General features: G+C 41.0%; 1 protein-coding gene across 1 annotated transcript in view; it reads left to right on the top strand.

Moving 5' to 3' along the window:
- PSMD14 (proteasome 26S subunit, non-ATPase 14) overlaps positions 1-22,742 on the top strand; it is an 82,598-nt gene that overhangs the window by 43,955 nt on the left and 15,901 nt on the right. Inside the window, exon 6 of the mRNA XM_066575940.1 lies at positions 2,447-2,597. Within this exon, the coding sequence (XP_066432037.1) occupies positions 2,447-2,597 (151 nt within the window). The remainder of the gene's footprint in view (positions 1-2,446; positions 2,598-22,742) is intronic.

Genomic DNA, 22,742 nt, shown 5'->3' with positions numbered 1-22,742 from the left:
ATTACTTCATGTAACAGTGGTTTTGTTTCTGGTCCCCTGTTTTGTAAGCGCTGCGGAATATGTTGGCGCTATATAGCTAAAAAATGATTTTGATTATTTTATCATAATGGTGACGAAAAGCCTGATGCCACTTTGATACAGTAAATTTATCACTTTAACATGAGCCATCTATGAAGGCGAGAATTAGGGAGTCGGAGGTTTGTCTCCCACAGTCCTGGTGCCTCAGACGTTGCTACAGGTGTGTTCTCTGTAGGATATCCTCAAATCACGACTTGTTTAGCATGGGGGTCTTAAGGACTGGAGTTGGGGCCTTTTACAGTAAGCAATTATTGTTCATATTATTGCTGGATCGTGCAAAACTGATTGATCGTTCAGTGTAAACGTTACCAGCAACTGAATAACGAATGATTATTCTTTTGATGTTATCGTTCGTCATTCAGTTTAGGCAATCATGGAAACCGAGCGATGATCTGCCTGCTTACTGTGAATGGAGGCGACTGGCCGGAAGCAATCTCTGGCTTGCCCCACCTCCATTCATTGTGCCATTGACGCTCCTTTATGAAAGCACAGGACCAATAATTGCTGGGACGACTGTCAGGCCCTTAGGCGCCCGGCAGTCATCCCATTTAAAAGCATCCTTAGAAAACCTTGCGTTAGGATATACCTTTTGGGTAGGGTAGCATTATATTTAAAGTACAATACATTCAATGTATAATTCTAGATGGGAATTGCTAGTATGTAGATGGTTAGTACATGCTAATACAGTGAATGCATAATTCTAGTATGTAGATGGGAATTGCTAGTATGTAGATGGTTAGTACATGCTAATACATTGAATATATAATTCTAGTATGTAGATGGGAGATCCTAGTATGTAGATTATGGCATGTAGATGGTTAGTACATGCTAATACATTAAATATATAATTCTAGTATGAATATGGGAGATGCTGGTATGTAGATGGTTAGTACATGCCAAAATATTGAATGTATAATTCTAGTATGTAGATGGTTAGTACATGCTAATACAGTGAATGCATAATTCTAGTATGTAGATGGGAGATGCTAGTATGTAGATTATGGTATGTAGATGGTTAGTACATGCGACTATAGTGCATCATTCTAGTATGTAGATAGAGTTCTTAGTATGTGCTAATACATTGAATGTATAATTCTAGTATGTAGATGGGAGATGCTAGTATGTAGATTATGGCATGTAGATGGTTAGTACATGCTAATACATTGAATATATAATTCTAGTATGTAGATGGGAGATGCTGGTACGTAGATGGTTAGTACATGCTTATACATTGAATGTATAATTCTAGTAGGTAGATGGAGTTGTTAGTATGTGCTAATACATTGAATGTATAATTCTAGGATGTAGATGGGAAATAATAGTATGTAGATTATGGCATGTAGATGGTTAGTACATGCTAATACATTGAATGTATAATTCTAGTATGTAGATGGGAGATGCTAGTATGTAGATGGTTAGTACATGCTAATACATTGAATGTATAATTCTAGTATGTAGATAGGAGATGCTGGTATGTAGATGGTTAGTACATGCTTATACATTGAATGCATAATTCTAGCAGGTAGATAGAGTTGTTAGTATGTGCTAATACATTGAATGTATAATTCTAGTATGTAGATGGGAGTTGCAGCCTATAGATCTCCAAAGGCTCTCAGTGGATGCCGGTTCTTCTAGTTCTGACCCCCCACCCCCCCCCCCACCCACCCTATTATAATTCATCCCATATTTTATACCACCACGGCAGCGTTGCCATCCCAGCAGCTGTCATTGTTGCACACACTAATATGCAACATGTTTTTGTTTTTTGTTTCTTTGTGTGTAGTGCAAGAGAATAGTTAAGGATTCTCCATCACGGTGGGTCTTAATTGCTTTATTAGTAAACAGTCCTGTCTAGCGAAGCGCTCACATTAATACAGCAAATCATTTTCTATGCCGTTTTATTCTTTACCTCTCAACAGTTGTCATGTGCACGCTCAAAATTCTTGTACTGCGAAAAAAAAACTTCAAAATTAATGTTAGCAAAAGGCTCAGCAGCTGAGCGGAACAGTGCAAATTGCTTTTTGACTGGGTTCCTAGTTGTACTGCTGGTTTAATTGATATTTAAAGAGAAGATATTTACTCAAGTGCTGAAAGGGTAAAAACTGGCTCAGGGAAGGTGTGGTAACAGGGTGAAATACTGAAAGCACGATCTACTATTGCTAATGTGTATCCCTTAATGATAGCACTCCTTTGTCACACTTATTCATGTTCATGCTTTCACAATGATACTATGGTGAATGTTCCTAATGGTGCCTCTTTCACACCGTCGAATTTCCTGTTTCCAGTCCTAATTTATACCCTGTTTAGTATAAATGCCTTTATTCATGTCATACCATGTTTGGGAATCTGAACGGTCTTCTCGTTCCAGGCCTGAGATGGTAGTTGGTTGGTACCACAGTCACCCCGGTTTTGGTTGCTGGCTCTCCGGAGTAGATATCAACACCCAGCAGAGCTTCGAAGCCTTATCCGAAAGAGCCGTAGCTGTGGTAGTCGATCCCATTCAGAGTGTAAAAGGAAAGGTAAAGTACAAGCTGTCTATTTACCAGACCGGTAATGTAAATTAGTATGTGGTGTCTCGTTTGTTAATTTTCCACTTTTTAAAAAAAAAATTTTTATTTAAATTTTTTCTTTCCTGCTTTCACAATTTTCCACGCTTCAATGTATAATTAATACATCGCCTTATTCCCAAGAGTCTTGTTTGTCCGTGCTTGAGATGGTTTGTGCAGCTTAAATGAGCCATCTCTCTTTTGGTTAATCGCTTGATAATGACACGTAATTTAAAAAAAATATATTTATATATCTTTTTCCCAAAAATGAGTGCTTGTATTGTTAGAGAGCTGTTAAGGATTACTGGGTCCTTTCCCAATCACATTGGGCTGTAGAGACTCCCCACTTAAATTAACAGACCAGCTTCCACTATGGAGACCGTGCACTGGTAGACAATTAGTTTCCCCCCTCGAAGACTGTGTCCCAAGCACATCACTTTTTTTTTTTTCTTCCATGTCAGAAGGAAGCAACGAAAGAGTTTAATATGCCTATTGCTTTTGAAAAGAAATTAACTTGCAAAGCATATTGGGTTGTAGTTGTCCTTTGTTTAATTCTCTTTTGTTCTTGTTTGGTTTCTTTTTCTTTTTTTTTTTTTTTCTATTTTTTTTTTTTTTATTTCTCTTCAGCCCCATATGCCATTTTCCTATTTCCTGCCTCGTGACAGCAGGGTGCAGGTCTATTATCACCTTCACAGAGCTGTCTGCAAATGTGAGAGGCAATTCGATTTTGCTCAGCCACAGGGAGAGTGGATTAGAAAAACTCAGAAGCTCCCGAAATTGGCTTGAATGGTTTACTGCTTTAAAATACTGCTGAGGTGTCTTGTTGGAACATGTCACTTCCATTGTAATGTAAAATAATAGATTTGATAAAATGATCGCAATGCATTATTAGAGAAGTTTGCCTTCCTCTTAAAATAGCCCGTCATTATGTATCTCGCTAAACATCTCGTGCCACCGCTCAAGCACCAACACTTTTTTTTTTTCCCCTCCCGGTTTTGGTGGAAAGGTAAATGATACGTAGAAGCATTTTATTGGCATATTGTATCGGCAAAATAAAGAAACCTTTAGATCACAAGTGGACTTAAGTTTTAATTGCTGTGAATCTAGTATATAATTGCTTTTTGGGGAGGGTGGGGGGAGTTGAGGGGATTTCAAAAAGTCTTGCATGGCTGGTCCATAATCAAGTAATAAGCTAATTGGTTCAGCAAAGTTTAATTAGCAGATGTATTGAAACACTCTTTGGAGTAATTTAGGGCTGCTAATATGTAAGTTTTTGGAGCCTATATAAAATGACACTGTCCCCTATCGGAGGAGAGACTGATTATTGGGAAGTTCCTTCAGGTTGTTTCTTACACTCCAAGGTTAGAGAAGAGGATAGGAGGAGTGTAATGTAGTATTTTAGAACTAAAGCTCTATATAGGGAGTCATTCCCTAGAGAATTGACGCTGTTATCAGCTTTTGGACAACTTGGAGAAGCCGATGTACTCACAGATGCACAAAAACATCCAGAGGATCTTACTAAAACTTAGGCCAGATATGGAATGTTAGTCGTTAGGCTGGACAGGTAAAGGTTGCCATTCACATTATAGACTACAGTTGATGAAATTGGCCAATTTCAATCCAAACAGTCTATCGTCACGTGAAATTTGGGAAAAAATTATTGTTTTGGTCGACCGATGAGTGAGTGTTATCATCTGGAAAATATTCTGCTCGGTTTGAAATTTTCGTCTGATAGTTGGTCCAAAAAAAAAAGAACTTTTGTGCGTGAACGGTCTTTTGTTAAAAGGTAAATGTAACCTGAAAGATCATTTGTTCGTCGCCCGGTGTCACAGAACATATATGTATATGGCCTGTATGGACTAAAATGTGTAGTGCTGCATCTATGTCATGAACTTTCACCATATGATCGGTTTTAATGGTTGTTAATTAGCAGCCTACTTCTATCTACTCTGTGTAGTCGGCTCACAAAAATAGTCTATTTTCCTAGAATTTAGTTTTGCAGCAACCTCCTTGTTCAGTTTTCTAGCAGTGCTAGTTCGCTTAAGTAATGCCAAGAGAAATTGGAATTGAATTATTGAACTATTTTATAACGTGCTTCGACATCTACAAATGTAACTTTTTCTTCTTGTTCGCCAGAAGGCAGGGTAATTGGGTCAGGAGAAGGGATTTTTAACTTTTCATAATTTACTTCACCCTAAAGTTAATCAGAACCCGGGGGGTCTAAAGACAATAAGCCTGTTGAGGATGAATAGTGATGTGATATCTTACTAGGAAGCATTCGGCCTCTGTTTTACAGATTCACATGGGCATATAGTATTTTCGGGGATTAACCCATATTCCTAACTCAAATGGGATATAGATGGCTGTGTAGATAAATGAGATACATGGGTTTTCTGTAGAGATAGTTAAATAGAGGGGGTATGCCCTAGATAGGAGATGGGGGATATTCCAGGGATGGATAGATAAGATATGGGAGTGGCAAATGCTGTAGATGGATGGCTAGATAAGATATAAGGGGTGGCAATAAGCTTTAGATGGATGGATGGGGGTGGGGGGGGTGCCCTAGACGGATAGGATATGGGGGAGTAATGCCGTAAGTGGATGAATAGATAAGATATGTACTGGAGGATATGATGTAGGTGGGTAAGATGGAAGCGGAGGGGGTAATGCCGTAGACCGAGCGTCATGGTATAGTTACTGACAATATGGTTTTGTATAAAGCTGCCGGCCTGTAGAGCAGTGGAGACCATCTGAGATCTTTTGAGAGCCATTAGATGATAGATTTAAGGAGTTGAGAGACCAACTATTATAGGCAATGGGTAGTTCAAGGTCCTCTCACACAGGTCGATCACGTTTTAAATGTTTCTTCATCTGATCATTGTCCCACGTGATAGCGGTAGCAAACAGGAGACAAATGTGCAATTTGGGTATTTTGGTGATTGCATTTTTTATTAAGCACCAAAAATCATTGGTTTTCGGCAGCACAAAATCTTACTCGGACACATGAGGTAGCGCTTGCTGATTATTCCTTGTACATGGAGCTGAGGAGGCACCCATCGACTGGCCAGAACATCAGCTGGTACTCCTTTCTGGCAGAAAATCTTACCAATAATCTTACCTGCCTACACATTGATGTTTAATTTATACCGTCAACTGGTGCAAATTATACCGCAAATGTACTTCAGCTGGTATAGATTTGTGTGCTGGCTCATGGATGCGACTAGTATATGAATTGGCATACACCTTGCATTAGCGGGGATCTAAATAAGCCTGGCATTTGAAATGTCGCTCCTATTAAATCCCCCCGCCATTATCTTTAGATGTTTTCAGTTTAGAATAAAGGGGTTAACCCTGGCTGCCACTTATAGGTATTTCCGAGTTGTTTAGTAAATAGAGCTCTAGCGATGAATCCTCCGAGGCGGCGAGAAGATGCACATACTCTAAGGAATCTGTTTTCTGCAGCCAGAATTGACATTGGTATAAATAATTTGAGCGCGTCTTAAGTTTGAGCACAAAATCACATCATTTCAGTGATATTCCTTTGGCATCAGTCAGTTTCAGTTGTTTGTGCTTTCCAGTGAAAATGGCATAAAAAGTCTCATTTCTCTGAATTTTTCATGCCGAGGGGCTTACAGCAGACGGGGGATAATGCGTTTCACTCGTGACCGCCTGACAGTGCACAGCAGCAGAAGTAACCTACGCGGAGCTGCACTCTCAGGGTCACATGTCCACCATAAATGTTTAACTACTCCGCAAGTTTAGCAAGTTCCTGATAGCTGATCTGTTGCAGGTGATAAAAGATGTTTAGATGGGACATTAGTTGTTTTTCTTCTTATTCCACACCTGGCATATCAACAAGGTTTGTGTGATCACAGAATACATTACGTTAACATGGTTGACTGCAAATTACATCTGTCCTTGCAGGTTCCTTTAAAGTGGTGAGTGAGATGAGGCTTGCTGAAAGGAACCGGCGGGTATTTCTTATGGTACTATGGAATATTTTGCATTATGTGTATAGTAAATTGAAGAGCGCAAGATGGCCATAACGGGTTGTGTAAGCAGTTCTAGTTACGGCCTGGATAAGACAAGGGCTCCCAGCTCGGATTTTTTTTTCCTATTTTTCCCATAGTTGGTCATGATTTTTCATCTTGCATACCGCTATCAGATAATCGGAAAATATAAGATGAGGTTTATTATGAGCAGCTATTTGGACATTGGCAAAAAGTGCTTTTAGATGTGGGCGCTACCACCTGACGGACCCCTGCTCTTCCTATAAATGGAAGTCAACATTTATTGAATATCCAAAGAAAAACCTTTTGAACCCGTTTTATTTCTAAGTAAATCCAAAATGCTGTGTAAATTTAAAGAGGTTAAGCGCACAAAAAAAAAAAGTTAAAGTTGACCAAGTGCTGCACAAACATGAAATAAATCATTGGCCAAAATCCGCAATTATGTACACTGCTCGGGACTCGGGTTGAGCCTTTAGTCTCCAGGTGTGGCTTGCCGATTTAGTATCTAAAGTTTAAATATCTTGGAATCACTATGACATGCGATCACGGAAGAGCAATTGATGAGACCATCTCCCCATTGCAAGAACGAGTCAAGACAAAACCCAAACTATGGTCTAGGCTGCCTCTTCCAGTGACGGGTCGTAGTAATCAGACTTAAAATGGTCATACAACCTAAATGCTTATACATTTTGCAACTTGTGCCAGTAAAAGTCCCGTTAAATCTTTTTTTTTTTTCAATCCCCGAACTCTCTTATCAACACATTTATTTGGGGCTCTTCTCACTCCAAACTGAAATTGTCCACCTTACGAAGACCCAAGGACCAAGCCGGAATGGCTTTGTCAGGCTTTAAACTTTATTATCTGGCGGGTCAATTGTGAAATATAAAACCCTGGTGTATGAGGGAGCAGTTGCCTCTCGCGGACCATTACCTGGTTGGGGGCCTGGCGGTGAAGGACTTGCTCAATTTCCTAGAACATCCGGAGTTGACCAGGTGATCAACTTTATTACCATTACACAAGCTAGCCCTGTCCTTTTTAGCGCAGTTGTTTAGGTATTTCCAACTACACCATGCGCTAAATTCTCAATTTCCCCCCGCCTTTAATCAAAATATCCAGTTACCTCACCATAGATTTATTAACATCTCAAGCATCTAAGGGCTTGATCTCTATATACGCACACCTACTATCAGACTATATTGGTCACAACCCTTTAGCCGTATATGACAAATGGAAAACCTACATCCCTACGTAATCGTTAGAAGACTGGCAGGACGTGATGGACTCACACCTAACTGTATCCCCAGCTATTAACAACAAGCTGATACAGATGTATATTTTTCATCAGTCCTATTTAACCCCAGCTAGACTTCATAAAATGGGCAGGATTCCCACATCAGCATGTCATAGATGTCATCAGCTAAATGCGGGATCCTAGCACTTAATATGGAAATACCCACACATTATAGAATTTTGGACAGAGATCTGTACCTTTTTGTCCCCACTCCTACCCTTTCCCCTTACTTTAGACCCAAAGATGGTGCTATTTGGTTTAATAGATGGGGAAATATGGCCACACTGAATCTTCGTTTGGCCTCCCTCACACAGGCGTTTGCAGAAACGCAGCCTTTTTTCAACGCTGTGTTCACCACGGTTTCAGCAACGCTCGCATCCATTATGCCTGCGTTTTGGCTGCGTTTTCAGTGCACTGAAAATGCAGCCAAGGAAGCTGGAAAAGCAATACTTACCTAGCAGGTACCGTTGGGGTACCTCTTGCTGGTTTCCGGCTCTGCTCCAGGCTTCCCGTGCACCGACAGATAATCTATTGCTGGTAGCGAGATTTGAGAACTCCAACTCCAGCAAGAGATTGCTGTGATTGGCTGAGCCAATCAATGAATGGCTGTGATTGGTGCATCAAGCACTGGCTCTGATTGGCTGAGTCATTGACTGGCTTAGCGAATCAGAGCTCACCTACTCTGATTGGCTGAGCCAGCGCTGAGAACCAAACACAGCAAACTCTTGCTGGAGGCGGGGTTTGCAAACCTCTCTACCAGCAATAGATGATCTGTCAGTGCAGGGGAAGCCTGGAGCAGCGGGAGGGACCCTGACAGCACCTGCTAGGTGAGTATTGAGAGATATATATATATTTCAACACGCCTAAAAATATAAGCCCTACTCCGAAAATCAGCCCTAGATGCAAAAAAAAAATTATATATATATATATATATAATTTTTTTTTTTGCATCTAGGGCATGATATTTTCATGCTTGTTGATGGGAGTGTTGTACAAAAAACGTTTGTGTGAGGGAGGCCTTGGAGAAATCCTTATTTTTGGCTAAGAAAGCCCTCGCTGCTGTCTGCAGCAAGCAGCAATCATGTCATCAGCACTAGTGTGACCGTTGCAATAAGCCACCAACTAACTTTATCCAGTGATGAACTCCGGCAGTTACCTGTCCATATGTTGGGACCTCATTAATGCTGCATCAGGTCACGAGGCAGCGGACATCGGTGGGAAGGAAGCAATGGTGGATTGGGTGAGCGGAGTACAGTTTCCTCTATTTCTGCAGCACTCTGACCTTTTTTTTTTCTTTCTTTTTCTGCCTGCCTTTATTTTGGTAGTTAAAATGTCACCTAGTGTTAAAGGGTTTGCATTCACATTAAGGTGAGCCGATCAACCTCTTTAAGCCCCATAAGCTGCGCTATGGGTCTTTAGGTTTCAAGCAAGCTATTTTTTATACTCATCAGGCCCCGTTCCAGCGCTGTGCCCCTGATGAATCTGCTCACGCACACATTGTGACTCTTTTAAGACTGCTCTGTGCACGTGGTCTCCCATAGAGACCAATGAGAGTGTGTACAACCAAGAGTGGTGCTGTTTGTTGATTCTTGGGGGCACAGCGACTGAGCGGCAGACCCCGTGAGTGTAAAAAGCAACTCCCCGGAACCCTTGTTCACTCACCTTTTGAGCCCAGTAATGTAGTTTATGTGGCTCAAAGGTGCTGATGTTCCCTATTAAGGTCTCCAAAGATAAGAATATTTTAATATATTCAAAAGGGTAAATTGCAGCACAACAGTGATATCATTAAGCTGCTGTGTGCACCCGTCCAGCAGAATCTCCAAATATTAACCTGGAGTAAAGTAATAAATGTCCGCCCTCCTTGCAGTGCCTCATGCAATGCTGGAAGTGCTGAGATGCAGTGTGATGTGGTGTTTGCTAGCTGCAAGCCCGCAACGCCAACCTCTTCAGCAAGCATATCGGAAATGGCCAGCACCGCTGAAATGCAAACAGATGTTCATTGCTGTAAATTAGTCTTAAGTGCAAGTAAAGGTTTTCTCTGCTTACTACCAAGAAATCGTTCTTTCTCCATCTATGGCTCATGTAGTGTTTAGCCGTGTTTCCATTAAATCGGGCTCTCGGCTGTATAATGCCGGGGTCTTGCACCACTTCTTATGAACACAGGAAGTGTTAATTTGTCCCCAAGACAACAGTTCACGATTTGTCCTCTGAAATCCTAGCAGGTGTGCAGTTTGCTCTTCTCACCATATTTTGTCCTGTTTACTAGTGTTGTTGGGGTTTTTCGCATACCGATAGTTTTGGGTTTATCGTCGTAGCATTTGTGTCACATTCTTTTAGTCTTGTGAGAAGTGATAAATTACTTGCCATTATTTGCTGCTGGTGTTCTTCTGTTGCCTTGTGACTTGTCTCTATTACTACTAAGCTGGTGTTATGTCTCTGGGTGCTGGAACTCTTTTCCAGTCCAGGATGTGCTTTTCTTCATGTCTCTGTTTCAGGGTTTTTCTTCGGTGGTTCTCTAATTGTATTCTGAAGGCAACCGCTTGGAATCGTCCTTAAAAGTTCTATGTTTATTACTCGGAAGATTGATGGTATCTCTTGACTACTGCTGTCTTGACCTTCCTTGAAGCCTGCCACAGGAAACCTGTCTTCCTCAATGTCTTCCAGTGACATTTTTTGAGCTTCTCCACTGTTGACCACAACACCACTTCTATCTACCCTGTTTCCCCCCAAAATAAGACCTTCCCTGAAAATAAGCCCTGACTAGATTTTTCAGGAGCCTTAAAATATAAGCGCTATCCCAAAAATAAGCCCTAGCTGCATTACTTTAAAAATTACATTGCCTAGCTGGCTCGGTAAGGTCCAGATGCTCTCCAGATCTGACACGCTTCTTGCAGTCCTCAGCCGTCCACAGAAGATCACTTGCTGGTTATGGATATTATAAATCCCCCACCCCCACCCCTCTTCATCTAGGTAACGATAGTTCTGATTGGTTCTCGAGCGCTGCTCAGCCAATCGATGCATTCCTCGATGAACCAATGCGATTGCTGTGATTAGTTCATCGAGCGCTGCATTGATTGGTTCTTCGACCACCGTTCAGCCATCGCATTGTGGAGGCAGGTTTTTTGAATTGGCCAATCAATGCCGCAGCTAATTTTTGAGGGCAAAAATTAATATAAGGCAGGATCCTATTTTCGGGGAAACACGGTATCTCGAGAGAATGTAGATGAAACGTGATGTTTTACTAACATACTCCTTATGGCCAAATCAAATCGACTAGATACTTCAACAAGAGCAGCAGCCCAAGCATCTGAGATGCAATTAAGCATTTTCTTAATTTTCTTCTTTGTTATTGTCGATTGCACCAAGGTACTTTGTGTTTTTGTTTTGTTTTCTCCCCTCCCAGTCATTACAACTTCAACCAAAAAGTTATTTTTGTCTCTTGACATTTTAACATTAGCATCCATGACTTTTTCCCCCTTTCAGTTTCTTGTGATTTCTTCTGCCTGAACTGGTGGGAAACTAACCAGATTTGTCTGTCACTGAGCTGCAAAGTATTTACAAGAAGATCGAATTTCCTGTAACCTCTTCTATGCAGGTAGTTTTCTGTAGTGAACTGGTAGTCGCCTAGGTAGGGCTTCAGGTTGTTACTATACATCCTAAAGTACCACATTCTACAAAATACACTGAAGAGAACTTGCCTAAAGGTGGCCGTACACCTAAGATGGCTGTTGGACAAACCCTTACTTTGTTGTCCCATATTCCTTCCAACTGCCTCTCCCTGATACTCATGCTAGGTTCAGCTAGGTATGCATGTGTTTTCAATAATCAAAAGGGCTATGGCATATCCCCTTGAACACACGGGATTGGGCATACTGAAATCCAATATGCCCAATCTTTCTTTTTCCTGGCATTTGCTTTTGTGGGGAAGTCAGGACTACCTCACAAAAGATCAGATAAACGTATGAACAGCGCCTTGTGAAAAGGATAATGATTGTATTATATTATAGTGCAGCATGGTGGGAAAAACCCATGCAGGGTGAAACCCACCAGCACCTTGTGTCCCGGTATGTTCATCACAACGATCCCCGTCCAGAATCCAAGGCCACTGGAGAGACGTCTCAGAGAGGAAAGCACACTGTGTTCCAGAGGGCTTTAGACAATTAACGAGGTATAGAAAAAAATCTCTGTGCTCCAAGGGTTCTAGTGGAAAATATCCCAGTAGTCAAATGTTTACAAGCAACTATCCCGGCGTCTGACGTGACTAATTGAAGTAAGTGTATATGTATTTATATATGCTCAGAAACCCTTTTTTTGTATTCTATGCTTGAAAAAGGCTCCTTGCCAGCGCCAAAACGCATAGCAAATAAAATATCTAAATAAAACGTGGTTTATATAACGATTTGACTATTGGGATATTTTCCACTATAACCCTGGTCCTTGGAGCACAGAGATTTTTTTCCTATAACTCGTTACCTCACCATAGATGGTTGGCCGGTCCATCCAACAATCATCTAATACGTGTGGCCATTGTCATGCATAATGAAAAATGAGTAGGTATTATTAGTATTAGCCATACAGATATCAGGATTATCATCTGGAGATGGATTTGACTGCAAGATTTACATGATAGAGTTGGCTAGGATATGAACTGGAGAAGAAAGGCCAATTATTCCACATTATGAGGTCAAGTATTACATTTATCACTGATCACTGATTGCTGATTGGGATTGTTTTTCAAAAAGTCACATAATGCAATGATTGTCATTGTTTGTAACCCAAGTACCCATAGTTAAATTGCATCCGCTATTCCACAGGGCTGTGATTTTATTTGCTGTGCTTTTAATAGATGGAGTAGATTGTGAGTACAACACAGTACCCTATATGGCAGTATTAGACATACATACACTGATTTGGAAGCCATATGTGACTAGTGTTGGCAGTTACTGGTGTGTACTGATGGCACCAGGATCTCATAGCATTACTAGAACTTGTTGGTAGAGTCAAACCATTTAGTTAAAAGTTAATGCCATGGTAGCAATCAGATCAGTTGGTCATACATTTTAGAGGATTTTCCTTTTAGTATTCACTGTGGCTTGGTATCACCTTTCATGCTATAAGTGACTCGTGAACTACACAAGGTTGGCAACCTCCACTCTAGAGACATTAGGGTAGACTAACACTGTTTAATAATTAGAATGGCAAATTTAGGCTAGGCATACTTTAAATGTGCCAGATTTTTCACGGTGTCTCTGCTGAACGGTATATCTGGTGTCTCTTTACACTGTTTAGTCTAGCTTTATGCTACATATTAGTTGTCTTTGTTTCTGTTAATTTTGCCAAAACTTTGGTGCAATTTTTACAGTTTTTTGCTAACAATGGGGCATTTAGGTCATACCTTTTTTTCAAGAAGTCACCCTCCTTTGTTGAATGAGTTGTAAAAAGTGTCTAAAAACAAATCAATGTGTGGCGTAAACCGTGTAATAGTTTCCTGAGGCAGTTTGTGACAGAAACTTGTTGGGTTTCCAATAGTAAATCTGCCCTATATTATACCATGTGGGGAACAAGTGCCACAGGGGGAGAACCTAAGACATAGTTGGTTCAAAGCAATGAATGTGAAAATTATTTCAATGGTTAAACTCCCTAAGGATGGCCATAGACATTAGATCTGGATTAGATTTTGGGACTGAGGATCCATTTCCCCTGAGGCGAGCACCATATTTTTCAACTCCAACCAACTATTTGGACTGTGGGGAGTCCTGCTGACGATTGCTTTTCTATTGAATTATACGTTAGACTCACCAAGGATGGCCATAGACATTAGATCTAGATCGGTCAAACCAGCCAACCATGTAATCTGTTTCAGATAGAGAATTGGGTGTAGCGAACCCAAATTGGTGCTTGAAGTAGAAAGTGGGAGTGAAGCCATGGAATGGAGGTGCTGCAACCTGGTGGATGCCTCGCCATGATGGGAGTGCGTGAAATATGTAAAGGACTGGATTAAAAAGATAAAAAATTTGGTGCATGCCGCAGCCTTCTATTGAAAAGCCTTTTTAGCAAATTGGTGAAGTTAAGTAGTCTTAAATATAGCACCAACAATAAAATCTGTTTCGAGGCAGTGTCTGTTCATTAGATAAGCTTAGAGATACTGTAACGCTACATAGGGTCCTGAAATGATTGTATAGGCACCAATGATTGAAATGGAACTTCCTAAGTGTGGGCTTTTAATTAAAAGGTTGCGCCATACACCAGCTTCTTGCCTCTCCCCTTCCCTCTCAGCCTTCTAAAATGTATGGGCAGCCTAAGACTATATGTATTAGATTTTGTTGGGATGTCCCAATGTTCTCATCAGGATATAAAGTAATTAGGAGCAACCGTAAACGCTGGACATCCTGTAACCGGTGTTGACATATTAATTTGCCGGAAAAGAAGTGGTGCCAGAAATAGTTGGTTGCTCTGTTAGAAACTTTCGTAGAGCTTGGTCAAGTCAAATGTTCAAATTAAAATGAGGGATGTGCCAAGTTATAGTATATTTATAGACCATCACATAAGTAGAAGCCAACTGGGCAGTCATGTTTCAGGCAACCCAGTTGAAGGACTGTGTAAAATAGATCTTAAAGAGGATTTACAGGCTAATACTATTGCTTGGCTGGGGTTTGCTGCTTAGGAACCCCAGCCGATCAGCTGATTGGGCACCTTTTTGTCAGAGATACGGTAGAAGCAGTTAGCTCCGACTCCTGTGTAGTGGCTGGTTCTCGTAATTGCAGGTGCATCTGTCATTCCTTTTAATGAGAGCTGGAATTACAAGTGTTGGCCATTACACTGTGGTTAGAGCTAACTGCTTCCACTCCATATCTTGTGTGTTATGGTGCTGACATCGGGCACCCAATCACCTCATTGGCCAGGATCCTTAGCAGTGGCTCCAGCCAACGAACTATCGTTGACCAATCCTAAGAACTAGTGCATCAACAGCATTCGCCTAGAAAACTGCTTTTACGGTATTACAAAAAAAAATTTAGGTTGCCTTTTATGCTTTATATGATACTTATAAGAAAACCTTTTCTTCTCCGGGCTTCAAAATGAAATACGAAGCAGCTGACAAAGAAAAAACAGTTGTTTGGAAAATATAAAAAAAACCTCTATTTTAATGCAAGATAAATTGGATTGCATTATGGTTTGGAAATATCTTGGCACATATTGACTTTTTTTTAATGCAAATATTATGTTTAATACTCCGGGGGTCAGTCACCTGCCATCTTGGTATAGGATAAATATGGGTTTCAATTTCTGCTTTATTTTTTTTTTTATTATTATTTTATTTTTCCAAGCCATAATGATTTCCACCAAGCGAACACAGATGTACAAAAAAGATGTAGCTTCTATTTTCCTATTGACAGCTTCCAAATATTTAGTATTTAATTCCAAGAGTTGCAATTAGTACAGCAAAACCATGGTACTCCAAGCACACATCCCACAAGCTAATTATGTTAGCGAGGTCAGAGAAAATACATATTTTCAGAAAAATAAAAGGGCTGTATTAATGCGCGTGTCTTCAAACTTGGCTGTTAGATCACAGTTTGTTGATCTGGAGTATAATGTGTACAATTCACAAATTTGTCTGATAACAGAAATTGGTGTGTGCGCGCGATTGTGTTTATTTTACTAACCAGTATATTCACAGCAATCACTTCCAAATATCTCCGCAGTAAAGATGTGTTAATTACAAAACAGACAAGGTCTTCTATTATATTAAATCTACTAACAAGAAGACAGCAGGAATCACACATTTAAATAGCATCATCAACCCTTCTTTTAGTGCAGTGTTTTGATCTGCAAGTTCTGCGTAGACCAAAGGTGCTATTAAAGACGGCGCGTAGCAAGCAGGCAGCGTTATATGAACAAGATGCATTCAACAAGCAAACAGACCTTTAGCCGCAATCTTAACAAGACGACGGAATTATAAAGCATCATGTTCTTGCCGATTCATGCGGCGTCGATAACTAGAGGTTTCCCAAAGCTAGGCCGAGCGCTAACGGCTTTGCTATAAATTTGTCTTTTCCAACAATGACCCTAGAAGTCTGAAGGCGCAGAGCAAAAAGCAACTGAAGATAACATTTTTATGGAGGGCTGATAGGTGGGAAGTTACCTTGGCGCTACAAAGAGAGCTAGTGCCAAAAGCTTGAACTAGCCATCATTGGTATAGCTCTGAGTGTATGCATTGGGGGGGGGGGGGGGGGGGCTGCCTCTGTTTTTGTGGAAATACTTCATATAACCTTTCAATTAATTTCTGAAGGGCAGTTATATAGATGATGTATTCTTTTTTTTTTTTTTTCCCATATCTTTTTGCTTTTTCTTTCACTTAGTTTTGCTTTTTATTTTATTTTTCACAACTTTTTTATTATACGTTTGGTTATTTTTAGTTTTGTTTTTCTTCTTTTCTCTTGTTTTTGCTTTTTATCTTTAGTTTTACTTTTTTTTTTTTTTTTTTTTTTTTTTTTTTTTAAATTACAGGATGGATCCTTAAATGGAAGAAGAATAAAAATCAGAGTTTTTTTGTTCTGGTCTTTTGCACCACATTTTGAATCCGTATGTGAGATCTGTGCTGTCACAGCTCATGTTTGACAATGTAGCTCCAATTAGCAAATTATCCATTTGACTTTTTTTTTCCCTTTAGAAGAATAAAAAATCTGCCAAAAAATAAAGGAATACTGTGACACAAGTAGTGACCCATTAGAATTATTTTCTGTACAGTGTGAATACATTGTATTTTAATAACTAAGATTTCTCCTTAACTGGGTGAGTTTTAGAACACATTTGTCCCCCCCCCCCCCCCCCCTACATTAATAAGTGATGAAAACAACATTTATGCATATACAGCCTCCTTGAGCGCCTCTGCAAATACCCACAGGGGCATTTTCCTTGTAGTGTAATTAACACCTATTTTGCCCACAACTTATTAAGGCTCTGGACATGACTGAGTCGATCTATTTTGCTGTTGTACTATAAAGAAGGGCCGGGCGTCTGACTGTGCACAGAAGGCAATTAGAACCTTCCAGAAATGTCCGTGTGTAACGGTTGCCCATCACTATAGAGCTGTGGCTGTGCTTGTATGCAGTCATATAGAAGTAATGCACACCCCGTTTGTGTTTCTAATTTTACATCGCAGGTTGTTTGGTGCACTACGTCTTATAAGACTGTTGCTATAGTGATTTATAGTGATGCCATATTTACTTCTAAAATAATGCTGTTTGTGAAAACAATCTGTTTGTAGATATGGTAATGATGAATGTATACAAACGGGAGGATGGAGGGGCTCATGTCAACACCTGAGTAGGACTGTTTTGTCGTGTTCATTGGTATTGTGTGTCTTTAGAGGCGCGTATCCGTCGGCAGATAGCCAAGCGATCAGTTCAGACTATTTTGTTATGTTGTCGACCGATCTAATAAAAACAAATAAACACAATAAGATGCTCTAATTCTTGAGTCACTGCTACCTAGACTTGTGCTTCCGAAAGGTGTCAACCAAACCTGTTGATTTCGGAAGGACCGGACAAACATCCGGTGCCCCAAATCTTCGCCGGTGGCAGATGTTAAGGAAAAGAAGGACCAGGTAGTTGAATGTCAACATGCCCAATCTTTTTGTTCTACAGGGAATGTTGTAAGCCACCATCTGAGGTTCCCTTCTTTCTGTTGCATGCACATGCATATATATCGGGGGGTCGGGAGGCATAGCCATCAGCCAACAACGGTTTATGGCAAACTTTAGGCCCTTTTCACACAGCATTTTGTAGTATCCATAGTAAATTGGCCCACTGCATACCTCCTACTTTTTTGAATGATGATGGTTCCATCTAAAGGCACCGTAACTGTGTTATGGGAGTCCATACTGGATCTGTGGGCCTCTGATTATGTATGTATGCATACGGTCATGAAGAGCTATGCTGTCTTTGAAGTACTTTTTGAGACCATACAGAAACTCGCAAAGGTATTATGTGTCCGGACTCTGGGTCCTTACTGGATGGTATTACCAACTTCTAGCAACTGGGTGCCACCCTAGGCCTGCTGCACACAAACAGGTCAGATTCCACATGCGAGAGCCCGCAGTGGAATCTGACCCTGACCGCTGCCATCTTTTCTGTTCATCTGTATTGGGGGCGGCTGCGGCAACTCACTATCAGATACGCGCAGTACAGATTTCTTAATGGTTTTTTTCCCAGCAACGATGCGGGTACCCGTGACCTATCCGCAATGTCAATTGTGGATGGGCTGCAGGTCGGACGGCTTCTATTGACTTCCATGGAAGCTGTCTGTGCAGACACCGCCCAAAAATAGAGCACGTTGCGATTTTTAAAAAAAAATAAATTTCCCCCTTTGTTCAATTTAGTTTCCGCAAGAGTGCAGGAAAAATTTATTTATCATAGCACGCTATGGACTGTATTTGCTGCGAGTCCGCCATGCGGACTTCAACCGCAAATTTTTCAATGCCAATCTATTCGTGTGCAGACGATCTTACCACGATCTGTGTATACTACTCTGCTGTGTACATGAACCTTAAAAATGAGCATCATAATTCATAATTGGGTTATTGGGCAAGACTCCTACAACATGTATTTATGGTCACGGCCCCTCTATTCACTTTTTATAAATATATTAATTTTTTTTATATAGCTTATTTGTATAGACCCTCTTAGCCAGGATATAATTCAAAGGGGTTGTCCAGTTGTAAGATGTTAATGAACTATCCATCAATAGTACATCAGTGGGGATCCGCCTTCGAGAACCGCTGTTGATTACCTGCTTGCTGCGCCTGTACACTCATACACCAAGTTGATTTTTGCAGTGGATATAGCATATCTTGACTGTAGTAAAGCATTTGACACAGTATCTCATACCATCCTTATTGAAAAAATGCCCGAATAAGGCATTGACAAGGCAACTGTTAGGTGGATTCACAACTGGCTGAGTGATCGTACTCAAAGAATAGTCATAAATGGCTGCACATCCAAGTGGAAGAATGTACCTAGTGGGGTACCACAAGGCTCTGTCCTAGGCCCAGTGGTGTTCAACATTTTTATAAATGATCTGGAGGAGGGAATTGAGGGGAAACTGATCAAATTTGCTGATGACACAAAGCTAGGAGGGATCGCTAACACCAGGGGGGGGAGAGAGAGAGAGAGAAAGCAAAAAGATCTAGAAAATCTTGAACAGTGGGTGGCGACTAACATAATGGTATTTAACAAGGAGAAATGCAAAGTCCTATATCTGGGCAAGAAAAATGAAAAAAGCACATACAGAATGGGAGGAAGTGGGGTAAGTAGCAGCACATGTGAAAAAGACATGGGTATACTAATAGATCATAGACTGAACATGAGTCAAGAATGTGATGCAGCAGCCAAAAAGGCAAACACAATTCTGAGATGTATTAAGAGAAGCATAGAGTCTAGATCACGTGAGGTAATTTTCCCCCTGTACTCTTCCTTAGTCAGACCTCATCTGGAATACTGTGTCCAGTTCTGGGCACCCCACTTTAAAAAATGCATCGACAAACTGGAGCAAGTTCAGAGAAAAGCTACCAGATGATGAGTGTCTGCAAATCATGTCCTATGAGGAACAGTTAAAGGATCTTGTCTTGCAAAAAAGGACTGAAAGGTGACTTAATAGCTGTCCTGAAACATGAGCAGGGGGTTGGTCTTGATGACCCTGGAGGTCCCTTCCAACTCTACCATTCTATGAAAGCAGATAGCTCCATTACCACTGCAGTGGCCCAGCTTAGTATTACAGGCAAATTTCTCATCCCCTTCAATTGGAACTTTGCCTGTAATACCAAGTCTTGCCACTGCAGTGAGAACAGAGCTGTCTGTTTCTTGTGGAAACCAACTATGTGAACAAGTGCATTGTCCTGGCAAATGACTAATCGGGCATCTGGAACAGACCCCTGCCAGTCTACTGTTCATATCCTATCTTGAGAATTGGCCATCAATAATTTACAAGTGGACAACCCCTTTTAAGATTTTTCGTAATGCATTCTTGACTAATACTTTAGCATAATTTACCAAGTATGTGGCTTTAGCTGGCAATGGCAGAACTGTATGGCCCAAATGCATTCAACAACTTGCAGTTTTGTCTATATTACATGGTTTGGGTGTATGTATCACACTGTAAAACACCTTTTAATCCACCTTTGCTATGGTTTGAGAAGTGCTGGATTATCAGACGACTATGGTCCCTTTGTATTGAACACAGACAGTGGTACATAATGCTTTTCTAGGCAATAAATTGTGCAGCTACAATAGTTAATGTTTTTCCCCCTTATTATTTAAGATTAGTAATGCGGTAATTACTGCAGAAGACTTTAATGTCCAGATGTTGATCTAAAGTTCTGCCTGTTATTTCTTCCCAGTGCTATTTCTGTATGAGAGTTAAGCTCTGTGTCAGAGATTGTGACATATGGGACTAATATCATGAGCACTGTCTAAATTTAAATTGTGCACCAGAGCACTGATGCCGTGCAGTCTGTTAAGTTTCCTCCATGTTTTTGTAGTTTTAATCTTGAAGATTAGTGATGACAGTACCACGCATCGTATGAATAAGGAGCAAAGTAAGTGTACACAGTGGAGGGTGACACTTTGTAAAGTGAGATAATATGGCGTAATTATGTTAGTTATTTAATTGGAAGATCCTGGGCTAATGGTAATCTGGGGTTTTCCAACTGTTCTCCTACAACTTTCAGCGTGCTCTGGTGACTCCAAGCTCAGGGTTGTGCCAAAATGCCATCCGTTGGTTGTATGACCTATCTGGGCATATGAATTCCGTAGAGCGGGCTTAAACCCCGCCTGTCCCAGAACAGAGAAACGATCAGTAAGAGAGGCTTCTGTCGTGGCGGACCTTCTAGCATCATGTTTCTACAGGATGGTCATTCATGTGTATGGCCACCCCGTACGTCTACATTTCTACTGCTGTAGCCACTGCATGGGAAATGTTGTGCTAACGGCTGCTTTCCTTGACAATATCTGCTTTTTGCATGCATTTCCAAGAGTGGGACTTGGCACAATTTTGACTGATTGTCCTAAGACCCGAATTCTTGAAGAAGTTGTACATCTTGGCACACCACCTTTTTTAAGACCCTTTTTTCTGGTTTGCTAGAGGTATTCAAGTAGCTGGAATTACAGCATAACCCCCATGAGCAGCAGTAGAGATTTTACCTTATCGTTACCCAAGCGGCTCTGTTTTGTCAGGCACGTTTGCTAACGTTTAAAAGGGTTTGCCAGAATTTACATTTTGATGGTCCGTTCTTGGGATATGCCATCAGTGTGTGAACCATCGTGATCCAATCCTACTGATCATAAACACCTTAAAGGGAGTATAGTCCAGTTCACTCCAATGGGAAGGAGCTGCAGTAAGTACTGGGCACAGCCAGTACAGAAGGGCCCCCATGACTGTGATGCAGCAGATAGGTGGGACGTGATACTGGAGACCCCCTTTTAGGGCTCCCTTCTCTTTGGTTCAGGATATTCATAGCAGTAACCTGGGAGTCACCTTTCTCACTGGTGATTGAGTTAGTTGTAGTTGAAGGGGTATACACATCTGCCTAGCTGACAGTGGCTTCATAGCGCAAAAGCAGCAGTCGGGGTTAAAGCCAGTCGCCACGTGGTTCCGCTCCCAGCACTGCCTGTTGCTTTAGCGCTAGGAAGCCACTGCCAGCTTGCCATTTCTGCTGCAGCATCTGCGATATTACAGGATGGCCATACAGATAGCCATCCTTGTAACGCAAAAACAGCTCTAAGTCTACCGAAGGCACTCTTACTGAATAACTCTGCTCTGACTCATAAAGAGGGACGGGAGTAGAAAACCCCTCTATTTAACATATGTCCCTAATAGGGCGTATGGACAGGGTTGTCTTCTTGGAACAGTCCCTTTTTAACAATAGTTCAATCCTTGTTGGAACGGAAATCCACTCTTTGCATTGAGTACCTGGTAAGTGTGAGCTTATACACAGCAGCAAAATGGAACAGGCAGCGCTACAAAGTTGGCCATACACCGTAGAAAGCTGACAACCAGATGCTCCACACACAGACCTTCCCGCCATAAATATTCATCCTTGGATCAGTAGAAGGGGATAAGTCGCTGCCAGGTACTTCTTGTGGAAATCAAGACATTGAGGAACAGCATATCTCGCTCTCATTGAATAGATTAGCAGAGCAGAACACAGAATGTAAGAATTGCAAATATGAACAGAGGTCAATTGGGCTCTAATATACGGTCCGTTGCTTCCATATGTAGTTACTGGGGATAACCACAGTATATTTTGAGTTCTTTATTCTCCATTTAGTAATGTCATTGAAAAGAAAAATGTGAATTGTCACCCTGCTGTAATGGTGTTTTTCCAAGAAGATTAAAAAAAAAAGGAACAAATCCAAAAGTTGTACATAAGGTTTTCAAATCTGTGGGAGACCAATCAAGTGTACAAAGATGACAAGAAATTGGAATCCAGAAGCCAAGGAAGCACAGAATGCCTTGGCACGTGCAGAGTTGTTCAGCATCTTCATACTATGCTAGGATCTCATTGTGATAATCTAAGGCTATACACCACTGTAGAGAATAGAAAGAAAGAAATCTATAAAGGCAATGGAAATGCTAAAACACATAAGGACATATCAGGAACAGATTACTGCTCTGTATACCTTGTCACTACAAGAAACACGTGTGAGTTGAGCTCAGTCCGAGTTTCCAACTGACAGAACCTGGACCCCGCGAAGTAAGGCCGGCTGTCCACGGGCGCTGCGGTATCCAGCACCGAAGCTCCGCTGCGGGAGCCACCGC

The sequence above is a fragment of the Eleutherodactylus coqui genome, chromosome 8 (genome assembly GCF_035609145.1).
Source record: "Eleutherodactylus coqui strain aEleCoq1 chromosome 8, aEleCoq1.hap1, whole genome shotgun sequence".
Taxonomy (NCBI): domain Eukaryota; kingdom Metazoa; phylum Chordata; class Amphibia; order Anura; family Eleutherodactylidae; genus Eleutherodactylus; species Eleutherodactylus coqui.
Note: the sequence above shows the minus strand (reverse complement) of the source record. Positions and strands in the feature narration are given on the sequence as shown.